The 22,128-nt window shown below is 35.5% G+C and overlaps 1 protein-coding gene and 1 long non-coding RNA gene across 2 annotated transcripts; one reads left to right on the forward strand and one right to left on the reverse strand.

Annotated features, from left to right (window-relative positions):
* Positions 1-3,725: 3,725 nt before the first annotated feature.
* On the reverse strand, positions 3,726-6,131 carry LOC141608179 (uncharacterized). The gene is made up of 7 exons (XM_074427541.1): positions 5,883-6,131; positions 5,164-5,498; positions 4,968-5,046; positions 4,261-4,811; positions 4,053-4,104; positions 3,895-3,962; positions 3,726-3,801 (listed from the first exon to the last, which is right to left on the reverse strand). Exons 1-7 carry the CDS (start codon positions 6,129-6,131, stop codon positions 3,726-3,728), a joined length of 1,410 nt encoding a protein of 469 aa, XP_074283642.1.
* Positions 6,132-7,478: 1,347 nt separating this feature from the next.
* LOC141605911 (uncharacterized) lies at positions 7,479-11,554 on the forward strand. The gene is made up of 2 exons (XR_012526535.1): positions 7,479-7,667; positions 11,310-11,554. It is a non-coding gene; the product is annotated as an uncharacterized LOC141605911 (long non-coding RNA).
* Positions 11,555-22,128: the final 10,574 nt, after the last annotated feature.

The following is a 22,128-nucleotide window of genomic DNA, read 5'->3' on the forward strand; positions in this document are numbered from 1 at the left end:
TTAATGCACAACCAACAATCAATTAGCAATGTGAATCATGCAAACGAATTATGAAGCCGTTAAAAATCTGGCCAAACCGTCAACCATAGAGATTTATCAAATTGGACTCTCACGGGTCGCTCAAATCACTCAAATAAGAACAAGGTGAATGTATAAGAGGATAGAAAGAATTTATTTTGTAAAGACTCTCACCTAACTACGACCTATGAAGACATGCCAGCAATAAAATATGAAAATGAACTCTATGACCGTACATATGCATTCCAACCAACAAATGACCATGACACATGCCGAGGTATATATGGATATGTGAGGTAAAGGGTAAGAAGGGGCTAAAATGAATTTGGATATGAGGAGTAATAAGCCAAACTAGTACTACAATCCAAACTATAAACGAATCCCAACTTCAAGCTCAATATAAATGATACAATACGGTGCCAATTCAAGGCACAAAACTCACAATCTCCACAAAATTTGACTCCCCAAAGAATACAAATGATAATATGGGAGTGGAAATCACCAAATCATAACAATTGCAACATGTGACTTTTTTCGAACTTTTCTTTCTCTCGGATGCGATCGATCGACCAATATGGTCATCGATCGACCGGATTCTACAAAGACTCGTCTCTTTTTTCTCTTCTTTTTTTTTGAGTCATTTTTCTTCTCTTTTCTTTTCTTTTCAGTTCCATTTTTTTCTTTCTTTTATTTCCTTCCACCCTTTCACCCAACATCTCGAAATTAGCATATAACCAAACCGCAAATAAACACATTCCCAAAACTAATACTACTAGCTTGACAAAGGCAGGCTAAATATAGGATGTAGTTAAGGGACAAAAAGGCTATTTTTGGCTATGAGGGGTTCATGGGTAAAATGAATAAAGGGAAACCTCTACCACATGTGTCAACAAACCACAAACCGAATGCATACAGGTATTAAGTAGATCAAGTTCATAATTATGCAAATTAAGGAAACATGTCTCATAAGGAGTACTACTCACATTCCTAGATAAACTGGTCATAGATGTCACCAGTTATAGGCTCTAATACTCAGAAATATGATGTAGCTTGCCAAAAATCCAAGTCAAGTCTAATTTGATACCGTCGTTTAGTATCAAAAATAAAATTTATAATTCCGAGCTAAACTAACAGAAGCTAGTGGTAGCACGAGTCGAACCACAGGGAGGAAGGGAATTTCAATTGTCTAAATCTGGTCTAAGGTAACAGTTGTGTGGGGGTTTGATTGATTTGGTCTATAGCTAATAATAATAAAAGAAAAGTAAATTAATGAAATATCAAGAATAAAAGAGGTACTAGGATGGTCGGTTCGTTATAGTTTCAAGGCAAAAGATACTAAACAGTCTAAATCAAAACACATGAGGCGGGAAATAAAGAGGTCCTCTCGGTCCACTCTTAACAAATAGCATCTTTCGATCTCGCTATAAGTCCCTAATATCACTAATACGACTCTCGTCCTGAAAAGTGACTAATCGTCTAAACTTTACCTATCTTTCGATCTCAGCATAGTTTAGTCATTTTAATTGGTGATCTAACAACTGTCCCTATCTCTCGATCTAATGGGTCAGTCATATCCTAAACATTCAACTGGTCGTGTGCACTCGATTCGTCGAATTAAGAATTAAGACAATTAAAACGAAAGGAAAACCTCACGTGGTCAGTCGACCGACCACGCATAGCAGTCGATCGACGACATACGATTCATCCCGAATTTATTCTACGCCGCCTACACTATAATTCGCCTACATCCTAGCACTAATTATTTAGCTACTCATTCTAAGGGTAACAACAATAACATCAATGATAAATCTAACTATTGAATTCATGTTTAAAACGGCGGAAGAAACAATTAACATAAAACAACAGTTCGGCTTTTGGGGAAACTGATCTAGCAATTCTAACACTATAAGCAAAATACTTTGAAATAGAAACAAAGAGAATACCGTGTAGAATTGTGAAGGAAAAGAACAAGGCCGAATTATCCAAGCAAATTGTATTCAAAACCGAAGCAAACCTTGAACCCTAATTATTCTAAACTGAATGTAAAACTGAAAATAAAACTTGATAGCAAAACTCAATGTTCATGCTGCGTTATATAGGAAAAGTACGCAGCTATTATTCCTAAACCTAATAACTCATGGGCTTGATAAATCTCGGTCTTTTAATCCTCGTATCAGCTCGTGGAGTGGTCGATCGACCATGTTGCTCAGTCGATCGACCAACCTATACTGAACAGTAGCTTCTGATCTCGTGCTCTGGTCGATCGACCATAAGCATCAGTCGATCGACCAAAGTTGCTGTACAGTAGTGCATTCTGACGAATTCTGCAGCGCGCACCGATCTTAAAACAGCTGCCATCTCTTCGTTCCTTGGTCAAATCAGGCGTTCTATGCGGCGTTGGAAAGCTAAGAGGATAAGCTTTCACCTCCAATTGGAATTACTGGATTATCAGCTCTAGAACTCGAGATATTGCCATCTGAAGCAGGCTGCAATATTGTGAAGTGCTTCTTCGCTTGTTAAACTCGTACGCACCCATGCTTTTGCTATCTTTAGGCCTTGAAACGCGCACCAAGCTCATTCCTCGAGTCAATACTTCATGTCAAATGCAATGTTAATTACTTAGGGACGGATTTGGCTCGATTTCCGCTCAATTCTTCATATTTCTGCAATAATAGTCAAAAACACGAAAGTAGAGGAAAATAGGGAAATAATGGCATATATTGCACATTTGAGCTCTGAAATGCGTGTAGAATAAAGTGTGAAACATCATATTTTAGACACGCATCAAAAGGCTCACAAGGAGGTGGAGCTGTTGAAGCATCTGCTCTTGGACTCTACATTGGTTTCCGCTTGGGAAACAAAGATCAAATGTATCAAAGAGTTTGAGGTGGGTGAACACTCCAACTGGGATCTTGCTGAGGAGGAACGGCTATTTAATTCTGCATATCCAATCAAGCTGGACTTCAGCCTCATCAACGACTTGCTGGGTGGCGATGATGGAGAGACCAGTTATAGGATTGAACAACCAGCTGTCGCGTCAGTCGAGGAGGTCAGGGAGGAAGCCCTCATTGCCCAGAGAGGGGAAGGTCCATCTGGAGGAGAGGCTACTGTGGAGCCCAACATCCCTGTGGATGTTCCTGCTGATGCCGCCTCGCGTTCTTCTGCTGCTGCCTAGTTTAGGCAATTAAATTTTAATTTTTTATCTTGATGTTTTGTTGGGCACCCTGTGTGGTGGCCTATTGTAATCCAAATCTTGGTGCCTGATAGTTTTTGGCACCTTTTAGTACTTTCGTTTTTGCCTCGTAGGAGGGGCAAAAATACTTTGCTCAAGTTCCCCCTGCTGAGGGGTGTTTATGAATTTTCGTTTTGTTCCTTCTGTTATTTTGCTAGCAATTCTTTTATTCTTTCTGTTTGTGTGCCGGCTTCGTACTTGTTGAGGTGCCTATGGTGGTTCAGGGAGCTTTCTGTCCATCAAGATGCTCGAATCCCTCTGTTTCGACCACGCGCGCATTGGGTACTTCCTACAGGAGGAACAATTTGCTAGTTCTTGTTCATCAGTTAGCCTACTAGGACATTGCCTTAATATTCAACTTACCATATCCACATTCAATCAAAAAACATTGATAAACCTAAAAATGGAAGCGATTTCATAAATTCAAAATAGTTTAGGGAGCACAAAGTGTGTTCCCCCAGAGTTTTACAACAACTTAAAAGAAATAGAGTTTCATTTTGGCCTTTTGAAATGCTAAGTACGCTGCTTCCGCATTTTGCTCCTTGTGACACCTGTGAAGTTGACACCAAGAGAAAATAAGAAAAAGGGTTTTGATTCAAAGGATTTGAAAGATACGTTGTAAGTTGTCATTTCCTTAGTAGTACCTGTTGAATTCAGGAGACTTAGCACGTGCGTACTGAACGAAAGACCTTGCCTGGTGACTTAGTTGTTCCTGCTGTCAAAAGAGATGTTACTGTTAGACCAATGCAGGTGATACAGTCAGGCGGTACGAAACAAAATGATTAGTTCTTTGCGTATGTACCTTATGAGAGAGTGAGTGGTGGCTCCAGCAAGTGGGTTTTGGGGTTGTTCCCCTTCAAGCGATAACCGCTTAATCAAAGACACTTTTAGCAAGTTAGTTCATGTTCTAAGGTTTCTGGAGTACTAAATGCTAGGATTCAAGGGTCCTGGGATGTACCTGTTGGAGGTGGAACTTCTGGGTCTTGCACCTGGAACCTTAGACATAATACTTTTTAAGGTGAATGATGTTCCAGGATCTAGGGACAGCTTCCCCATCCATAGTCTCCAACTTGTATGCCCCATTACCCAAGATGCCTTCTATGCGGTAGGGACCTTCCCAGTTATAGGCGAATTTACCTGCACTCTGATTCTTGGTGTTTGGGAATACCTTCCTGAGTACCAGGTCTCCTACATGCAGCGTTCTCAGCCTTACGTTTTTGTTGTAACTCCTGGCTGCTGTCTTCTTGTAGGCTGCCATCCTGATTTGGGCGCTGGTCCTTGGCTCATCAATGGTATCCAGGCCGCTGGCCATTTCTACCTGGTTCCTCTCTTCGGTGGCATTGGCATACCGATGTGTCGGTACTTGCACCTCAGAGGGAATAACTGCCTTGGCCCCATATACCAGACTGAATGGTGTTTGACCTGTTACTACTTTAGGGGTGGTTCTATCAGACCACAGCACGAAGGGGAGCTCATCTGCCCAGTTGCCTCCTATTTCCTCCAGCCTTCTTTTCAGGTTATTCATGACTATCTTGTTGCTGGATTCTGCCTGACCGTTGGACTGCGGATTCCTAGGAGTAGACTTAAGCAGCTTGATGTTCCACCTGGCGCAGTAGTCTTCCGTTCTGTTGGATATGAATTGTGATCCATTGTCACATATGATTTCTGAAGGGATGCCATATCTAATGACTATGTTCCTCTTGATGAAAGATATCACATGCTTCTCCAAGATCTGAGTGAAATCTTCTGCCTCTATCCATTTAGAGAAGTAGTCCGTCATTGCCAGCATGTACGTCCTGTTTCCAGAAGCACAGGGTAGTGGTCCCACAATGTCCATTCCCCATTTCATAAAAGGCCAAGGCGAGATGATCAGATGCATATGTTCTGCTGGCTGGTGGTTGACAGGAGCGTGCCTTTGGCATTCTTCACATTTCTTGACGTAATCTATGACGTCCTTCCTCATGGCAGGCCAGAAGTAACCCTGCCTTAGTGTCTTGTTGAACAGGCTCCTACCCCCTGTGTGATTTCCACAATCACCACTGTGGATATCAAACATTACTGCCTGTGCCTCCTGTATGCTCAAGCACCTCAGATAGGGTCCTGCCAAGGACTTCCTAAATAGGATACCATAAATGAGTACGAATCTGGAGGATTTCATTTTGAAGCTCCTAGCGTCTTTCTGGTCAGGTGGTAATACCTCATCGCGTAGCCAACTAATGTAAGGCTTACACCAATCATTAATCTCTTCCTGACGTATGGCAGGTTTCATGACATGTATGAATGGTATAGTACCACTGCCCCTGGAGTGAAGGCTGCTCCAAGGGTGGCAAGAGCATCTGCTTCAACATTCTGATCCCTTGGTATCTACTGGATGTGGAAGGAGGCAAAGCGGATTTGAGCTCCTTCGCCACTTCCAGCTAGGCTATCATTTAGGATCCCTGGCCGTGTATACGTTATTCACATGGTTTACGATCAGTTGGGAGTCACTATATACCTCGATGTGGCTGACTTGCAATTCTAAGGCTAATTGGAGTCCTAAGATTAGGGCCTCGTATCGAGCCTCGTTATTCGTTGCTTTGACCTCGCACCGTACTGCCTGTATTATCTGTTCCCCCTGAGGTGATTTCAGTACCAGCCCTACCTCTGCTCCCTTCGTATTGGATGCCCCATCAACATGTAATTCCCGTACCTGCTCCCCTTTAGCCTCACTTAGGGTCAAGATTTCACTGTCGGCTTGTTCTTGAAGGGTGGGACTAAAGTCTGACACAAAGTCAGCTAGGGCTTGGGACTTAATGGCTGTTCGGGGTTCAAATTTCAGGTCGTACCCACTCAGGTGGACAGACCACTTAACCATTCTCTCTGACAATTCGGGTTTCCTCATTATGGTTCTCAGGGGGTAGTTGGTCACGACTGAAATTGTATGTGACTCAAAATAGGGACGCAATTTGTACGAAGCAATAACAAGTGCTAAAACGAATTTTTCTAAAGATGTGTACCTGGTCTCTGCAGGTAACAGGGAAGTTTTTGTGATATTTTTAATTTTAATACAGGTCAAATGGTCAATCGCTTTATTTCATATCGATTCAGGTATATTCAAATTTGGGTATCATCTGGTTAATTTAAATTCGGTTCTATTTCGCCTTGATTCAGATTGAATCGAGATTCGGGTATTCAGGTTAGTCGTATGGGGGTGTTAAATCGAGTAAAGTCCACAACAAGGACCCAAAATATTATTAAATATGGTTTTAAGGACCTCAATTATTGTTATGTGGTTTTAAGGACCTCACCGCATATATTAGACCTAAATGCCCTTATGTTTTATTACTCCCTCCCATTTTTTCTTCTCATTTTCTTTTTAAGGGTTAAATTAACAAACATTGACAATAAATAAAAAAATTAAACTTATTAATGAAAAACCTAAAATATTTATTACATTTATCATGAAAATAATATTTCACGAAATTTTATAAAAAAATTATATATATAAGTCAAATTTTACGGATAAAGTCTTGTCTTGGAGACCGCGTAAAATGAAATTGGAAGAAAAAATGGGAGGTAATATAACTAACAAATACTGTATTTTTAGTTATAGTCAGAACATCTCAATCTTTATACTTGTATTTCGTAATGGTTAACTTAACCAACAAATACAAAATTTAAATTACAATGCGGCGACATATATTAATAATAAATTTGATTTTGACGAAAATAATATAAAATAATTTTTGTAAAGAAATGTGAATTTATAAGGAATAGTGAAGTACACATGTAATTCAAAGAAAAATGTAAAGTTGATTAAAATATAAAAGTTCTATAAGAAATTATAGATAAAGATAACACATTTTGGATCGATACATGAATAAACTCGGAAAATATATTACACCTACGTTTGAAACTTTTATTTGCGTCTTTTTTCATTTCTAAGAATATATTTATATAAGTTGCAAATAAATATAAGGGTATTTTGGTCAAATCATATGATGAGGTCCTTAAAATTACCCAATAATAATTGGGGTCCTTAAAGCAATGTATAAGAATAATTGGGGTCCTTGTAGTGGTGCTTACTCGTGTTAAATCTGATTATCAATCATCAACACAAATATTTTCGATCGTTCGGGTTTATTCTGCCATGTGTATGGGAAAGCCAGATTAACTTTCCCAATAAACAGGAACAAACCCTAATTCTACATTTCTACCTCAATCGCTACCTCCTTTCTCTCTTCACTCCACTGTCTTCCTTTACAATTTATTACAGTTGAAGATCTGAGAAAATGGGAGACAAGGACCCGCATAATGCCCAGAAGGAACAAGTGATTGAGCACCAAAGCTACCTCTTTGATGATTTAATAATTGAAGAAATTCTTACAAGATTGCCCATCAAATCCATTCTTCGATTTAAGTCGGTATCGAAACAATGGTATTCTACTCTTTCTTCTTCCCATTTCGCTAATGCTCACCTTATCATCAATGACGTAGCTAGGACTGGGCCAGGGTGGGCCATGGCCCGGGGTCCTTTGTAAATACTATGTATAGGAAAGAACAGCAAAAAATACACGTTTGTTCTATTGGGACAGTTGGTCAATGCTCCCATCGTTAGAATATGCCATCTGAAGGTCCGCAGCTCGACTCCTCATAAACACATCCTTTACTTTTTTATTTTTTAATTAGACTAAATCTCTCTCCAGCCCTATTTTATTAGCTTTCATTAGTGGGCTTTCTATTTCTTTAATTGTTTTACGATTTTTATCAACTGAAGTTTATGCCATGAATGGACTCAACAACTTTTACAACTACTCTTATAATATTTCTTATTTTTATACCATTTTTTTAATTTGTTCCATGCACACTCTTTATTCATTTCTGAGTATTTTCGTATATAGTATTCCTATTTTCGTATATAGTATTCCTATAATTTTTAATTTTGTATTCAGGCATTTTGAGACATATTGAGAAGATAAGTGATATCGAAAATTGATAAATTAAATGTAATATAAGAGATATGTTAAGGTATTTTAGTTTCATCAGATATATTTAAGTCGAAGACAAAAAGATTAATTTCGGCCCCACCTAAAATTCGGTTCTGGCTACGTCCCTGCTTATCATGTCCCCCTTTTCCCACCCTTCTGCTCCTGTTAACACATTGTTTATCATGGGTCATACGGTTTGTTACATTTTTTCTTACGATGATGATCAAATTTGTGATAATTTTGAAGAAAATTTGGTTAAACTCGACTCTGAATTTTCGGTCCAGGAAGATCGTCTTTATCTTACAGGATCCTGGAATGGGTTGATTTGTTTAACTTCACGTTGTGGTGAATACTTCATTTTATGGAACCCGGCTATTCGTAACCTACAAAAATATTCGTCACATGGGTATTTAAATCATTTAGATGAAGGCAATATAGTTTATTCGATTTATGGATTTGGATATGCATCCTCTGTTGATGATTACAAATTTGTTGAAATTTGGAAAGTATCTCAAGGAAACACAAAAAGTGATATGGTTTGTATCTTCTCTCTTAGGGAAAATAGGTGGAGAAAAATTGATTTTTGTAACGATCATTTCCCACTTTTTGGAAATGCGGTGCTTGTTAGTGAAAAGTTATATTGGTCTGCTTATAGTAGCGAAGCTGGTGATTTACTTATTAGCTTTGATTTAGGGGCTGAGAGGGTTGACGTAATTAAAAACGGTTTGGATAATTCAGACTTGTTAGGAGTTATGAGAGGGTCTTTGAGCAAGTTTAATTGTAAGAACCCATTTATAGGTGACCAGTTAATGCACATATTGGAACCTCCTGCAGTAGTGAAATCTATTGGTTTACCAAAGGGGTTGATATTAGATAGGTTATCTCAAATGATCGGGTTTACAAAGAAGGATAAGTTTTTTGTGATGGGGCCATTCAGTGACGAGACAGGGAATCGCCCAAGTAGAAGAACGTTAGGGATAGTTGACACATGTACGAGACCTATGCAATACACAACGATTTTGAACATCAATGAGTTGATTAAGATTGCCAGATATGTCCCAAGCCTAGTCTCACCCTTTCCTATCGAGATGCCTTCTGGGTCATAGATATAATAATCATTTCCTTGCTCCTTGGCTTGTTTGAAGTGCTTGAAGCTAAATCACGTGCAGTATTTTTCGTGAATGTGTTGTAGTGTTGTACGTCTTCAGAGTGTTATTGACAAGTACTCGATATCTTATCATCTAGTTGCACCTGGTCTCTTGTAAACCACAATATATCAGATGTAGCGTACATCAGGATTTGGCAAGTGTTTTGTCATCTTGAAAGATTCAGTGCTAGCACATATGGAACCAAATTCTTCGATTATAAATTGAACTAATATGTTATGTACTCTTGCTCTAACTTCGGAACAAGCTGATAAAGGATGCATAGCAGGCTACGTTCCAAGTTTGATGGGACCAACATGTAATGTATGCTTTATATAACTTTGGAGCTTTGTTTTGAAATGTTTTCTGACCTTATTGACCAATTTGGTTTATGGAGTCAACCGTAGGATAATGTTTACATTCTTAACATTCTGTAGACAAGTTGGTCATGTAATTGTTACTTACGGCTAGGTTAGACTCCAGTTTACTATATTTACTAATGTGTTTACTATAGGATTGAGATTAGATTTCACCTATGAAACAATCAGGTTTACGAGGACAGGCAATTTTTTTGTGACAGGGCCTAGGAAGATTTTTTATGCAGGAAGAGCAAGTTTGATTCAGTCTCTGCTGATGAATTCATATTAGATGAGTATTTTTGTGTAGGAACTATCTTAGGATTATAATAGTATTCTTTAGTTGCTTGGAATGATGTTTGTAAGCCTAGGAGGTATGGTGGTATGGGTTTTAAGAACTGTAAGTTGCGGAAGTATGCTGCAATTGGGAAGATAGTTTGGTGGGTGGCTGCAAAGGATGACCATCTTTGGATCAAGTTGGTTAATCATATTTATTTAAAAGGGCAAGATTCGATGGAATATAGGCCTAGTAACAATTCTAGTTGGGCATGGAGGAAAATTCTGTGAATGCAGGTTAACTAGGGACAGAATTGGAAAGACGAGTTTTAGTTCTGAGACTCGTTGCTTGATTTGTGATGTGGAAGACAAGAGTCATGAACATTTATTCCTCTTTTGTCAGTATAGCCGAAGATGTTTATTTGGAGATCCTTGGTACCTGGCTGGGAAACTCTATTCCTGTTAGGAGTGCCTTAATATGGTGCTTGTATCGCCCTCTTGTACATGATATGATTTAGCAGGAATGAATGCAGAAGTAATCAAGGAAATGTGGTGGAAAAAGGTTGATATTGCTTGGCGTCAGGGGCTCTACCTAATAAATTAGTTTGTTTTTGTTTTTGATCTTCTTGAGGTAAAGGATTACCGAAGAAAGCGGGTTATTTCCGAATTATTTCTTGGGGGGTTTAGTCAATTTTTAAGGCAGTTTTTGACATGTTTAAATTATGCTGATTGTCAAATAAGACTTGTAACAAGAAAGTATCATGATGTTAAAGTAGGTTACCTAGCATAAGCAAAGATATAATTAGTAATCCGCTGTTAACACCTTATATTTATCAAATATGTTCCAAGCCTAGTTTCGCCTTAGACATGTTCTCTGAAATGGTCTGATTTACAAAGGCTGACACGTTTTTAGTGTCGGTGCCATCAAGTGGTCATGAGAATTCCGTGCGTAGAACACTAGGGTTAGTTGACACACGCACAAAACCTATGCAATAGACAGCACTTTGGAGGTTTAATATGATGCTTGAAATTGCAAGATATTTCCCAAGCATAGTTTCGCCTTTTCCCATGGGAGAGCTTTCGAGAGCATAGATACAATGAATTGTATACTCCTTATAAATTACTTGTAAAACTCTATGTTACTGTGTTTTAGGAGTATTTCTTTAGATTGTTTCTTGACATTTGGTTCCATTTTCATATACTTGTACTAGGTCTCTAGTATGGCAACTATTTATTTATCGTCAGACAAACAAATATGCCTATTATTAGATGGTAGGGCGCATGAACTTATTTCTGTTGAAAACTTTTGCTCTAGTTCAATCCTAGGTCCTTGGTTGGCGGGACAGGATCACTACATGCTTCGTCCATCTTGAAGGATTTGGAACTAGCACACATGGCAGGTGAATCTGGATTCATCAATTCGACATTGAACTAACATGTAATGTACTCTTCCTATAACTTTGGAACAAGGTGATAGAGGTTGTATTGAGCTCTATGTTTGAAGTGTGATGTCACATTTTTCAATATGAGGTTCACAGAATGAACTGATTTGCTGTGACATTTTCTCTCTGTTTGCTGTCAATGTGATGAAGTCAGTCTGCTACTTAAGTTTGTCATAATGTCTGTATATGAGAGTGTTACACCTTGTTTGGATACCAAAAATGGAGGGGAGGGAAAGGGATGGGATCTGAGAGGTTTTTGAGTTTTCCCTACAAATATTTCCTTTGTGGAAGGAGAAAAAATTGGCTCGGAAGAGGGAAATGGAGAGGTCTAGTTTCCGTCCCCTCCAAATCAATCCATCTCCATTATCGTCAGACCATGCAGTATGATTATTATTTGATGGTCTTGTACAAGAATTTGTCTTTGTTGTGAGGTCGTATCCTCCCTGCTTTCTCGATTTAGTAGTCAGTCCGGAGTCTATTAATAGTGTTTTGCTCTAGTACTAGGCCTCCTAATTCAGGGGTCCTCCTATCTCCTATGTATGTTAAGTTGGGGGATTCTGGCACTGTTGGTCACTAGGGCAAAGCTTGAATTCTTGCAACACACATTTAAAAGGGAAATACTGATCTAATTTGAAGTGACCTAAAGAAGTTGAATCTATTAAAGCTTCATTATTGCTTTTCGCCGTTCTGCTTGAGGAGTCAAAGAGAAGAACAAGCGGATGGATCATGTACTGCACATTCCCTGCGTAAGCATAAAGGTATTCGCATTTTGAGTTTTAAATTTTTATTAACACTAGTTATACAATTTAATTTATGACTTGGTTACGAAGAGAACAATAAATTTCTTTTTGTAACAAAGTCATAAATTTGTGGGCACGATGATAGAAGAGGGAAGAAATTAGTGTAGTAGTGTGATGAGATAATGGTTGTCAGGGGAACTTCTGTTCCGATCAGTGATTGATGTACTATGCAATTGAGGTAGTGCAATGACTGACTCAATGGATATATTAGTTAGACTTGTTTAGAAATACCCGCCACGCAATTACGTGTCCCCAACTGTTGGACTAGACCATTTTTATGAAAAATGAGCCTATTTTTGCTTAAATTGAGGTATACAAGTGTCATACGCTCATAAGTCCATTGCTTATGAACCTTTGATGAAAGATTGAATATTGAAATTGCCATTTATTTTGCAAGTCTGATTTCGCCCTTTGGTTGCATAGTAAGAGACTGAGAGCTACAATCCTTCTTTATTTGGACTATTGTTGGGTTAAGGAATTACTAGATAGAAATATAGAATACCTGGGTTGATTGACACCAGAGCACTCGAAAAAAATCCCTCCGTCTATAGAGACTGAGAGCTACAATCCTTCTTTATACCATGTTTATTGTTTGTTTTGTTGTACTATGCTTTTATTTTAGGACGTAATAAACATGTAGAATCAATACTTCATCTTGAACTAGTATGGATCCCGCGCATACATGCGCGGTATTCATAGATCTTTTACTTATTTTATAATGTATTATTTAAGATTTAAAATTGACGTATTATTAATTTTTCATGTTTTAATATGAGGATAAAAAATTAAAATGGAAAATTAATTAAAAGAATTAAGTAAATTCATGAAATGTATATTTTAATGAAATTTTACATCACAAAACTAATGATTTCAATTTATAAATTATCTCAAATAATTTTAAAGTTTTTTTTTGTCAAGAAATTAATAATATAAGTTCATAATTTTTTTTATACTAACTAAATACTCGTACTTGGTAAAAACAATTATGCGAAACTAATATTATCAAATTTTTGGGTTTTTCATATACGAATTTTAGATTTATACCAGTTTTGTTTTATTTTTAAATTAAAAGATTATAATTTAATTAAAAAATTTTATAATGATTAAAGATTATATCTTAACTAAAAGATAATAATTTAATAAAAATAGAGTTTTGTTTCCTTATTTAGACAACTTCTTTTTGGAGGGAAAACTATTGAAAATTTTTATTCTGTTAGTAGTAAATAAAAGGGGAATGCAAGTTGAAAAAATATTATCCCCTTTTTAAATGTCATAGAATTATTTATTGTATGAAATAAATCAGTATGGTCTAGTCAAAGATAGGATATAATGAAGCCCAAAGTCCAATATAGAATAACTCATTTAGGCGGGAAAACTTGAGAATCTCTTATTCTTTTAGTTTAAGGGGGATAAAAGGGAATGCAAGTTGAAAAAATATTATTCCCTTTTTAAATGTCATAGAATTATATATTGTATGGAATAAATCAGTATGGCCTAGTCAAAGATAGGATATAATGAAGCCCAAAGCCCAATATAGAGCAATTCATTTAGACCATCCCCAAGCAAGGTCAAGCAAGGTCAATTGCTAGGTCATGACCTTGCTTGGTCACACTAATCACTAATTAACCAAAAAATTATGGTGACCTTTGGAAAGAGGAGGTCAATTTGTAACCTTAGGAGGTCAATTTGTGACCTTTGGTGGAGTAAATTGACCCATCTCATGACCTATAGGTGGTGATATGTGATTGGTTGACAATATTAATAATTAATAAATATATATATATATATATATATATATATATATATATATATATATATATATATATATATATATATATATATATATATATATATATATATATATATATATATATATATATATATATATAGAAATGGGATCAAGTGAGTCCCTTAGTATAGGTGAGTCCCATGAGTCCTAATCTAAACCATTAGATTAGAACAAAATTAAGGGCTGAGATTGAATCTAGAAATAAAAGCCCTATATAAAACAACCAAACCCTAATTTCCTTCATTTCCCTTCCTACTGCTTCTCTCTCTTCCTCCCTTTCCCTCTCTTCCTCCCTTTCTCTCTCCGTCCCATCTCCCAACCCGACGCCCCCAGAAAACCCCGACCACCTTCCTCCTGCCGCCCCTCGCTCAAACCGACACCGCCGCAGCACTACTCTGCGCCTCTCCCTTCTCCTCTCGGCCGCAGCCACCACGCCCTTCTCATTTTTTTTTTCAGATTTGTTGTTGGTGGGTTATGTGTGGGGATGGTGGAGGTGATGTCGTGGTGGAGGTCGGTGGGTCAGGCCGCCGCCTCCTTGTTTCTCTCTTTTTTTTTTTTTTTCAGATTTGATGGTGGTGGTTAATGGTGTCGTGGTGGTTGTGTTGGTGGCTGCTGCCGCCTCCTTGTTTCTCTCCTTGTTTTTTGCATGTGTAGGGCTGGCGGAAGTGGTGATGCCGTGGTGGTGGTGTGTCAGGCCGCCGCCTGCCTTCTCTCTTTCTCTTTTTTTTTTTTTCGAAAATTTTCCTTTTTCTCTCTTTTGTTTCAAAAATTTCAGATTTAAAAATAAGGTTTTGTGACCTTTCATTTTTTTTCGTAAATTTACCAATTTTTTTATAATTTGTGTTAAAAATTTTAGACCTTCAGTTAAAAATATGAGATCTTTCATATTCAATCGAAAATGTAATTAAAAATCATCAATATGGCGACGGTGAAGGTGATGCGGCGGGACGTGGTGGTCATGTCGTGGCGTTCTCCCTTTTTTTTCTTTTTTTTTTTTCCAGATTGGCGGTGCGTGGGGGCGGTTGTTGCAGAGGGGACGATGGTGGTGGATGGTTTGGTTGTTGTGGTGGTGGCCGCGGGGTCATTTTGGTGGTAACGATGGGTGATGTGGATTAAAGTTTCAAAAATATGGACTAAAATTTCACTGATATTGACTAAAGTTTCACTTGACCCGCACTAAAATTTATTTCACGTACAGTAGTTTAAAGTTTCACATGACATGGACTAGAGTTTCATATAATATGGACTAAAGTTTCATTCCTAAGAGAATAAAGTTTCATAAACTGTTAAAATTACATTACATAAATTCAAATTGGTATAAAGTTACAATCCTAAAAAAATAAAGTTTCAAAAATTATAACTAAAGTTACAATTGTAAAACATTAAAGTTATGTTCTTAAAATGTAATATATAAAAATTATAACCAATAAAATTAATTAAATTCAAATATTTATATTTTATATTGTCTAAATAAATTAAAGTTTCAATTTTTAGTATTAAAGTTTCAGTCGTAAAATACTAAAGTTATATTTATAAATCAGTAAAATTAAAAAAATTCAAATTTTTATATTAAAAATTGTTTAAAAAAATTAAAGTTTCAATTTTTAGAATTAAAGTTTCAGTCGTAAAACATTAAAGTTTCATTTATAAATTAGTAAAATTAAAAAAATTCAAAATTTTATATTAGAAATTGTTTAAAAAAATTAAAGTTTTAATTTTTTAGCATTAAAGTTTCAGTCATAAAACATTAAAGTTACATTTATAAATTTGTAAAACTTAAAAAATTTAAATTTTTATATTAAAAATTGGCTAAAAAAATTAAACTTTCAATTTTAGAATTAAAAGTTCACTCATAAAACATTAAAATTATATTTATAAATCATTAAAATAAAATTTTATAACATAAATTTAAACTTTTATTAAAATAATGACTTTAAATATTAAAGTTATAATTGTAAATAATTAAAGTTATACTCATAAATTAAAGTTTCAATTATAAAACATTAAAGTTTTCATCTCAAAGTTTTAAAATCTCAACCATCAATCATACATGATCAATGGCCTAGATTAGGACTTAGGGACTCACCACTTTAGGTGGACTCATTTGAACCCCTCTATATATATATATATATATATATATATATATATATATATATATATATATATATATATATATATATATATATATATATATATATATATATATATATATATATAGAGGAAGGATCAAGTGAGTCCAACATGGACCATTGAGTCCATAAGTCCTCTTTAGGACCATTGAAAAGATGGGATGAGGGGCTGAGATTGAAGGAAAAAAAGGAAGGGATTAGTGCAAAAACAAGGGATTAATGCTAATGTAAGTCACTCTCTCTCACTACCTCACTAATCAACCTTTAATTTCACTATATAACCATTCTTTTTCCACCCACTTCTCTCTCCTATCACACAATATCATCATTCACATCTCTCTAAAAACCCAAAAATTCAGAAAACCCAAAAAATCCAAAATTCAAAAAATTCAAAAAATCAAAAAATAAATTCCCTCCTCTCAGCCTTACCACCCCACCCACCCACGCCCAACAACCCCACTGACACCACCACCCAGCCACATCAGCAACCCACCAATCACGCCCCACCGCCACCTCCCCCCAACCACCAACCACGCACCACAACCCGACACCACCCTTTTCTTTTCAGATCTGTCGCACGTCACCACCACAACAACACCACAACCCACTCTCCATGCCCTCTCGTCCATGTCGGCCTCCACCGACCCGCACCATCTCCCTCCCCTTCTTATATTTCCAGATCTGAAAAACGAGTACACCCACACCTCCTCCAACCACCACCAACAACCCACCATCGACAAATCGACAACCAACAACAAGAACAACACTAACGCCTCGGTCACAATCAACCAACAAAAAAAAAAAACGAGAGGAAGAGAGAAAGGCGACGGGCTGTTGTTGGTGTTGGCGAAAGTGGTTTGGAGGATGGTAGTTGTGGTAGTGGTGTGTTGGGCGTTGTCATTTTGATGTTGCCGCCCTCCGTCTTCTCCTTCATTTTTTTTTAAATTTTCAGATTTTGTTGTTTCATTCATTTTTGTTTTTTCTTCTTTTAGAATGAGTTATTTATTTTCAGGGTATGCTGAGTAAGTTGCTTGTGTTTTTGATTTTTTTTTCTTTTTTTTTTATTATCAGATCTAGGGTTTTTTTTGTTAGATTTTTTTTTTTTCTAATTTTTTTTATTTGATCTAGTTGTACTTGTTGTTGACGTTTAATTTGTTTTTGGGTTTTGTTGGTGGTCTTCAAAGGTGTATGGACTATTTCCATTGATGACACTTGTATTTTTTTCAGATTTACACTTGTATTTCCTCACATTTACACTATTATTTCTTTAAATTTACACTTTTATTTCCTCAAATTAACACTCGTATTTATTTAAATTTACACTTTTCTTTCCTCACATTTACACTCGTATTTCCTTAAAGTTACACTAGTTTTATATTTTTTTTTTCAGATTTATACTTATAATTCTTTACATTTACACTCATATTTCTTTACATTTACACTCATATTTCTTTACATTTACACTCACATTTCTTTACATTGACACTCATATTTCTTTACATTTACACTCATATTTTTTACATTTACACTTGTATTTCCTCACATTTACACTCGTTTTTATTTAAATTTACACTTGTATCTCCTCACATTTACACTCGTATTTCTCTTAAATTTACACTTGTATCTCCTCACATTTACACTCGTATTTCTTTAAATTTACACTCATATTTCTTAACATTTACAGTCATATATCTTAACATTTACACTCGTATTTCTTTACATTTACACTTGTATTTCTTTACATTTACACTCGTTAAAATTATATAAATTTGCACTCATATATTTTTGTGGATATGAGTTGGTGGGAGAGGACGATGATGGTGGCGTTTTTTGGTAGTCGGACTAAAGTTTTACTCGTAAAGGACAAAGTTACACTTATAAAGGACCAAATTCACACTCAAAGGACTAAAGTTACACTCTAAAATCTTCAAATTGACTAAAAAATTAAATTTACACTCTTAAAATGTTACATTTACACTCGTAAAACCTCACATTTACACTTGTAAAATGTTAAAATTATATAAATTCAAAATTTCCGTCACAAAAAATCAAATTTACACTCTTAAAATGTTACATTTACACTCGTAAAACTTCACATTTACACTTGTAAACTGTTAAAATTATATAAATTCAAAATTTCCGTCACAAAAAATCAAATTTACACTCTTAAAATATTACATTTACACTCGTAAAACTTCACATTTACACTTGTAAACTGTTAAAATTATATAAATTCAAAATTTCCGTCACAAAAAATCAAATTTACACTCTAAAAATGTGGATGGTTGGATTGAGATGGGTGGTTGAGATTGAAAATTACCAAAAAAAATTACCACTAATCAAATTTCTATACACTAATTAATTTTTCTTTCTCTCTCTAGCCCCTAATTAATCAGTTTTGAGTTTTGGCTTTCAGAAGTGTAAATGTAATGTTGTATGAGTTTTACAAGTGTAAATGTGACGGAAATTTTGAATTTATATAATTTTAACACTTTACAAGTGTAAATGTGAAGTTTTACGAGTGTAAATGTAACATTTTAAGAGTGTAAAATTTATTTTTTGTGACGGAAATTTTGGATTTATATAATTTTAACACTTTACAAGTGTAAATGTGAAGTTTTATGAGTGTAAATGTAACATTTTTAGAGTGTAAAATTTATTTTTTGTGACGGAAATTTTGAATTTATATAATTTTAACACTTTACAAGTGTAAATGTGAAGTTTTACGAGTGTAAATGTAACATTTTAAGAGTGTAAAATTTATTTTTTGTGACGGAAATTTTGGATTTATATAATTTTAACACTTTACAAGTGTAAATGTGAAGTTTTATGAGTGTAAATGTAACATTTTTAGAGTGTAAAATTTATTTTTTGTGACGGAAATTTTGAATTTATATAATTTTAACACTTTACAAGTGTAAATGTGAAGTTTTACGAGTGTAAATGTAACATTTTAAGAGTGTAAATTTGAATTTTTGTGACGGAAATTTTGAATTTATATAATTTTAACATTTTACAAGTGTAAATGTGATGTTTTACGAGTGTAAATGTAACATTTTAAGAGTGTACATTTGATTTTTTGTGACGGAAATTTTGAATTTATATAATTTTAACATATTACAAGTGTAAATGTGATATTTTCTGAGTGTAAATGTAATATTTTAAGAGTGTAAATTTGATTTTTTTGTGACGGAAATTTTGAATTTATATAATTTTAACATTTTACAAGTGTAAATGTGATGTTTTCCGAGTGTAAATTTAGTATTTTAAGTGTAAATTTGAAGGTTTAAGAGTGTAAATTTGGTCCTTTGAGTGTGACTTTGGTCCTTTATAAGTGTAACTTTGGTCCTTTTACGATTAAAACTTTAGTCCGACTCCCAACAAACACCACCAACGCCGTCCTCCACCACCAACTCATATCCACGAAATATATGAGTCCAAATATATATAAATTTAACGAGTGTAAATGTTCAGATATATGAGTGTAAATGTAAATAAATATGAGTGTAAATGTTAAGAAATATGAGTGTAAATGTACACAAATACAAGTGTAAATGTTAAGATTTATGAGTGTAAATGTAAAAAAATATGAGTGTAAATGTTAAGAAATATGAGTGTAAATGTAAAGAAATATGAGTGTAAATGTTAAGAAATATGAGTGTAAATCTGAAAAATGCGTGTAAATGTAAAGAAATACGAGTGTAAATGTACAGAAATATGAGTGTAAATGTGAAGAAAAACCAGTGTAAATGTAAAAAAATCTACTATATATTTATCAGATCTAAAAGTGTAAATACTAAAACTAAATCTGAAAAAACCGACTGCAAATACGAGTGTAAATGTAAAGTGTAAATGTGAAGAAAAACCGAGTGTAAATGTAAAGACATACAAGTGTAAATGTAAGTAAATACGAGTGTAAATGTAAAGTGATACGTGTGTAAATGTAAAGAAATATGAGTGTAAATGTAAAGAAATATGGGTGTAACATTAAAAAAAATATGAGTATCTATTTTATAGATCTAAGAATAAAAGTAGATCTAAAAATTTTTAACTGACCAAACATAATCCATGACATAAAGGCACAAACAAATACACAAAACAAACCAATCAACAAAACCTTTATATATATATATATAAAAAAAAAAAAAAAAAAAAAAAAAAAAAACAAAAAAAAAGACGCTGGAACATAACAACATAAAAGAACAAAACACACATAAAAAAGCAACCCATCAAAAAAGACGCTGGAACATCAAAACATAAAGAAATTAACTTTTTTTTTTTTTTAAAAACAAATTAGTTTTCAGATCTGGAAATAAAAGAAGTGGAAATGGTGGAGGCCGGGATGGACGAGAGGGGGTGGTGGTGGGTGTTTGTGGTGGTTGTCGTTGGTAATGGTGGTTAGATCTAAAAGAAGAAAGGGGGAAGTGGCGGTTGTGGGAGTTTTTGGTGGGTGTTGTTGGTGGCGGCAGTCGTGGGGTGATGTGAGGCGGTGGTGGTTGTCGTGGGGTGTTGTTGGTAGGCGTGCGTGTTTGTGGTGGTTGGCTGGGTGGTGGTGTCGATGGGGTTGGTGGGCGTGGGTGGGTGGCGGTGGAGGTGGTCGGTGGGGTCGGGTGAGGAAGAGGAGGAGGGGAAATTTGAAAAAAAAGAGCGGAGGCGACGGGAATGGTGGTGAGTGCGGCTGTGGTGGTTGTGAGTGCGGCTGTGGGAGGTCGGGTTGTGGTGGTGGCGTCTGGTCGGTGTAGGGTTGTTGGGGAAGAGGCGTTGTGGCTGGCTGGGTGGTGGGTGGTGGTAGTCGGGTTGTTAGGAGGGAGTTTTTTTTTTGGTTTTTTGAATTATTTGGTTTTATGGAATTTTTTTGGTTTTTAGAGAGATGGAGGGAGGATATTTGTGTGATAGGAGAGAGAAGTGAGTGGAAAAAGAAAGGTTTTATAGTGAAATTAAGGGTTGATTAGTGAGGTAGTGAGAGAGAGTGTTTTACATTAGCATTAATCCCTTATTTTAGCATTAATCCCCCACTTTTTCCCTTCAATCTCATCCCTTCATCCTATCTTTTCAAGGGTCCTAAAAAGGACTTATGGACTCAATGTAAAGAGGTGGACTCACTTGATCCTTCCTCTATATATATATATATATATATATATATATGAAAATGTGATATAATGTGAAGAGATGTAATTGGTTGGAAATTAAAAAATGATTGGGTTGATGACCTAGGTCGTAACCTTCTGCTTGAGAGGGTAAAAGTAGGTCAAGATAAATAAAGTGGGATTAAGAGTAAAACCGGGTCGCGACATAATTAACGCGACCTCTGCTTGGGGATGATCTTAGGCGGGAAAACTTGAGAATCTCTTATTCTTATAGTTTAAGGGGGATGAATAAGAGAAGGGTTTCACTAATGGATGGTGCCATATTTTATGCGTAATCTCGTGGCATTGGCTATTAAATTCCATCTAGACAAGAAGGTTTACCGCAAGTATGTGCCATTTAATTTACAGAATAATTATGAACGATCAAATAATTCTAGAGAGTTAATAATAAAATTTAAATGATATGTCGTATTTAAAATTGACTTAATAATTGGTATATGTGGTTAGATGTTATGCTCGTCTTCGTGCAAGAGCCACCAATAGTCGAAAGAAGAAATGTGGACATAGAAATCAGTTACGGGAGAAGGGGGGTCATCGTTAAAGTAATTGGAGGAGTATGCGAAACTAGCTTGTACGGAGTATATAGTATCATGCACTGACGTCCTATCATCGTCTTTTTTTTTTTTTTTTTTTTTTTTTTTTATAATTATCATCTCATAAGAATTTTTTTTGGGTAGTGCTAAATAGAACCTAGTGAGTTGTATGTAAGCATTAAATACCTTCTAATTTGGGTATTAATTTAGGAATCCCCACTAAACTAAAAGAATAAGAATCCTCCAAATGTTTCCCGCCTAAGTCAATTTACCTGTAATGGGCCTCACTTTTGT

This window comes from Silene latifolia, chromosome 10 (assembly GCF_048544455.1).
Source record: "Silene latifolia isolate original U9 population chromosome 10, ASM4854445v1, whole genome shotgun sequence".
Taxonomy (NCBI): domain Eukaryota; kingdom Viridiplantae; phylum Streptophyta; class Magnoliopsida; order Caryophyllales; family Caryophyllaceae; genus Silene; species Silene latifolia.

Coding starts and splice junctions, on each gene's coding strand:
- LOC141608179 (XM_074427541.1), bottom strand. CDS start 6,131: ATGAGGAAACCCGAATTGTCAGAGAGAATGGTTAAGTGGTCTGTCCAC. Junction 4,105..4,260: donor AACATCATTCACCTTAAAAA/GTATTATGTCTA, acceptor TATCGCTTGAAG/GGGAACAACCCCAAAACCCA. Junction 3,963..4,052: donor ACCACTCACTCTCTCATAAG/GTACATACGCAA, acceptor TTTTGACAGCAG/GAACAACTAAGTCACCAGGC.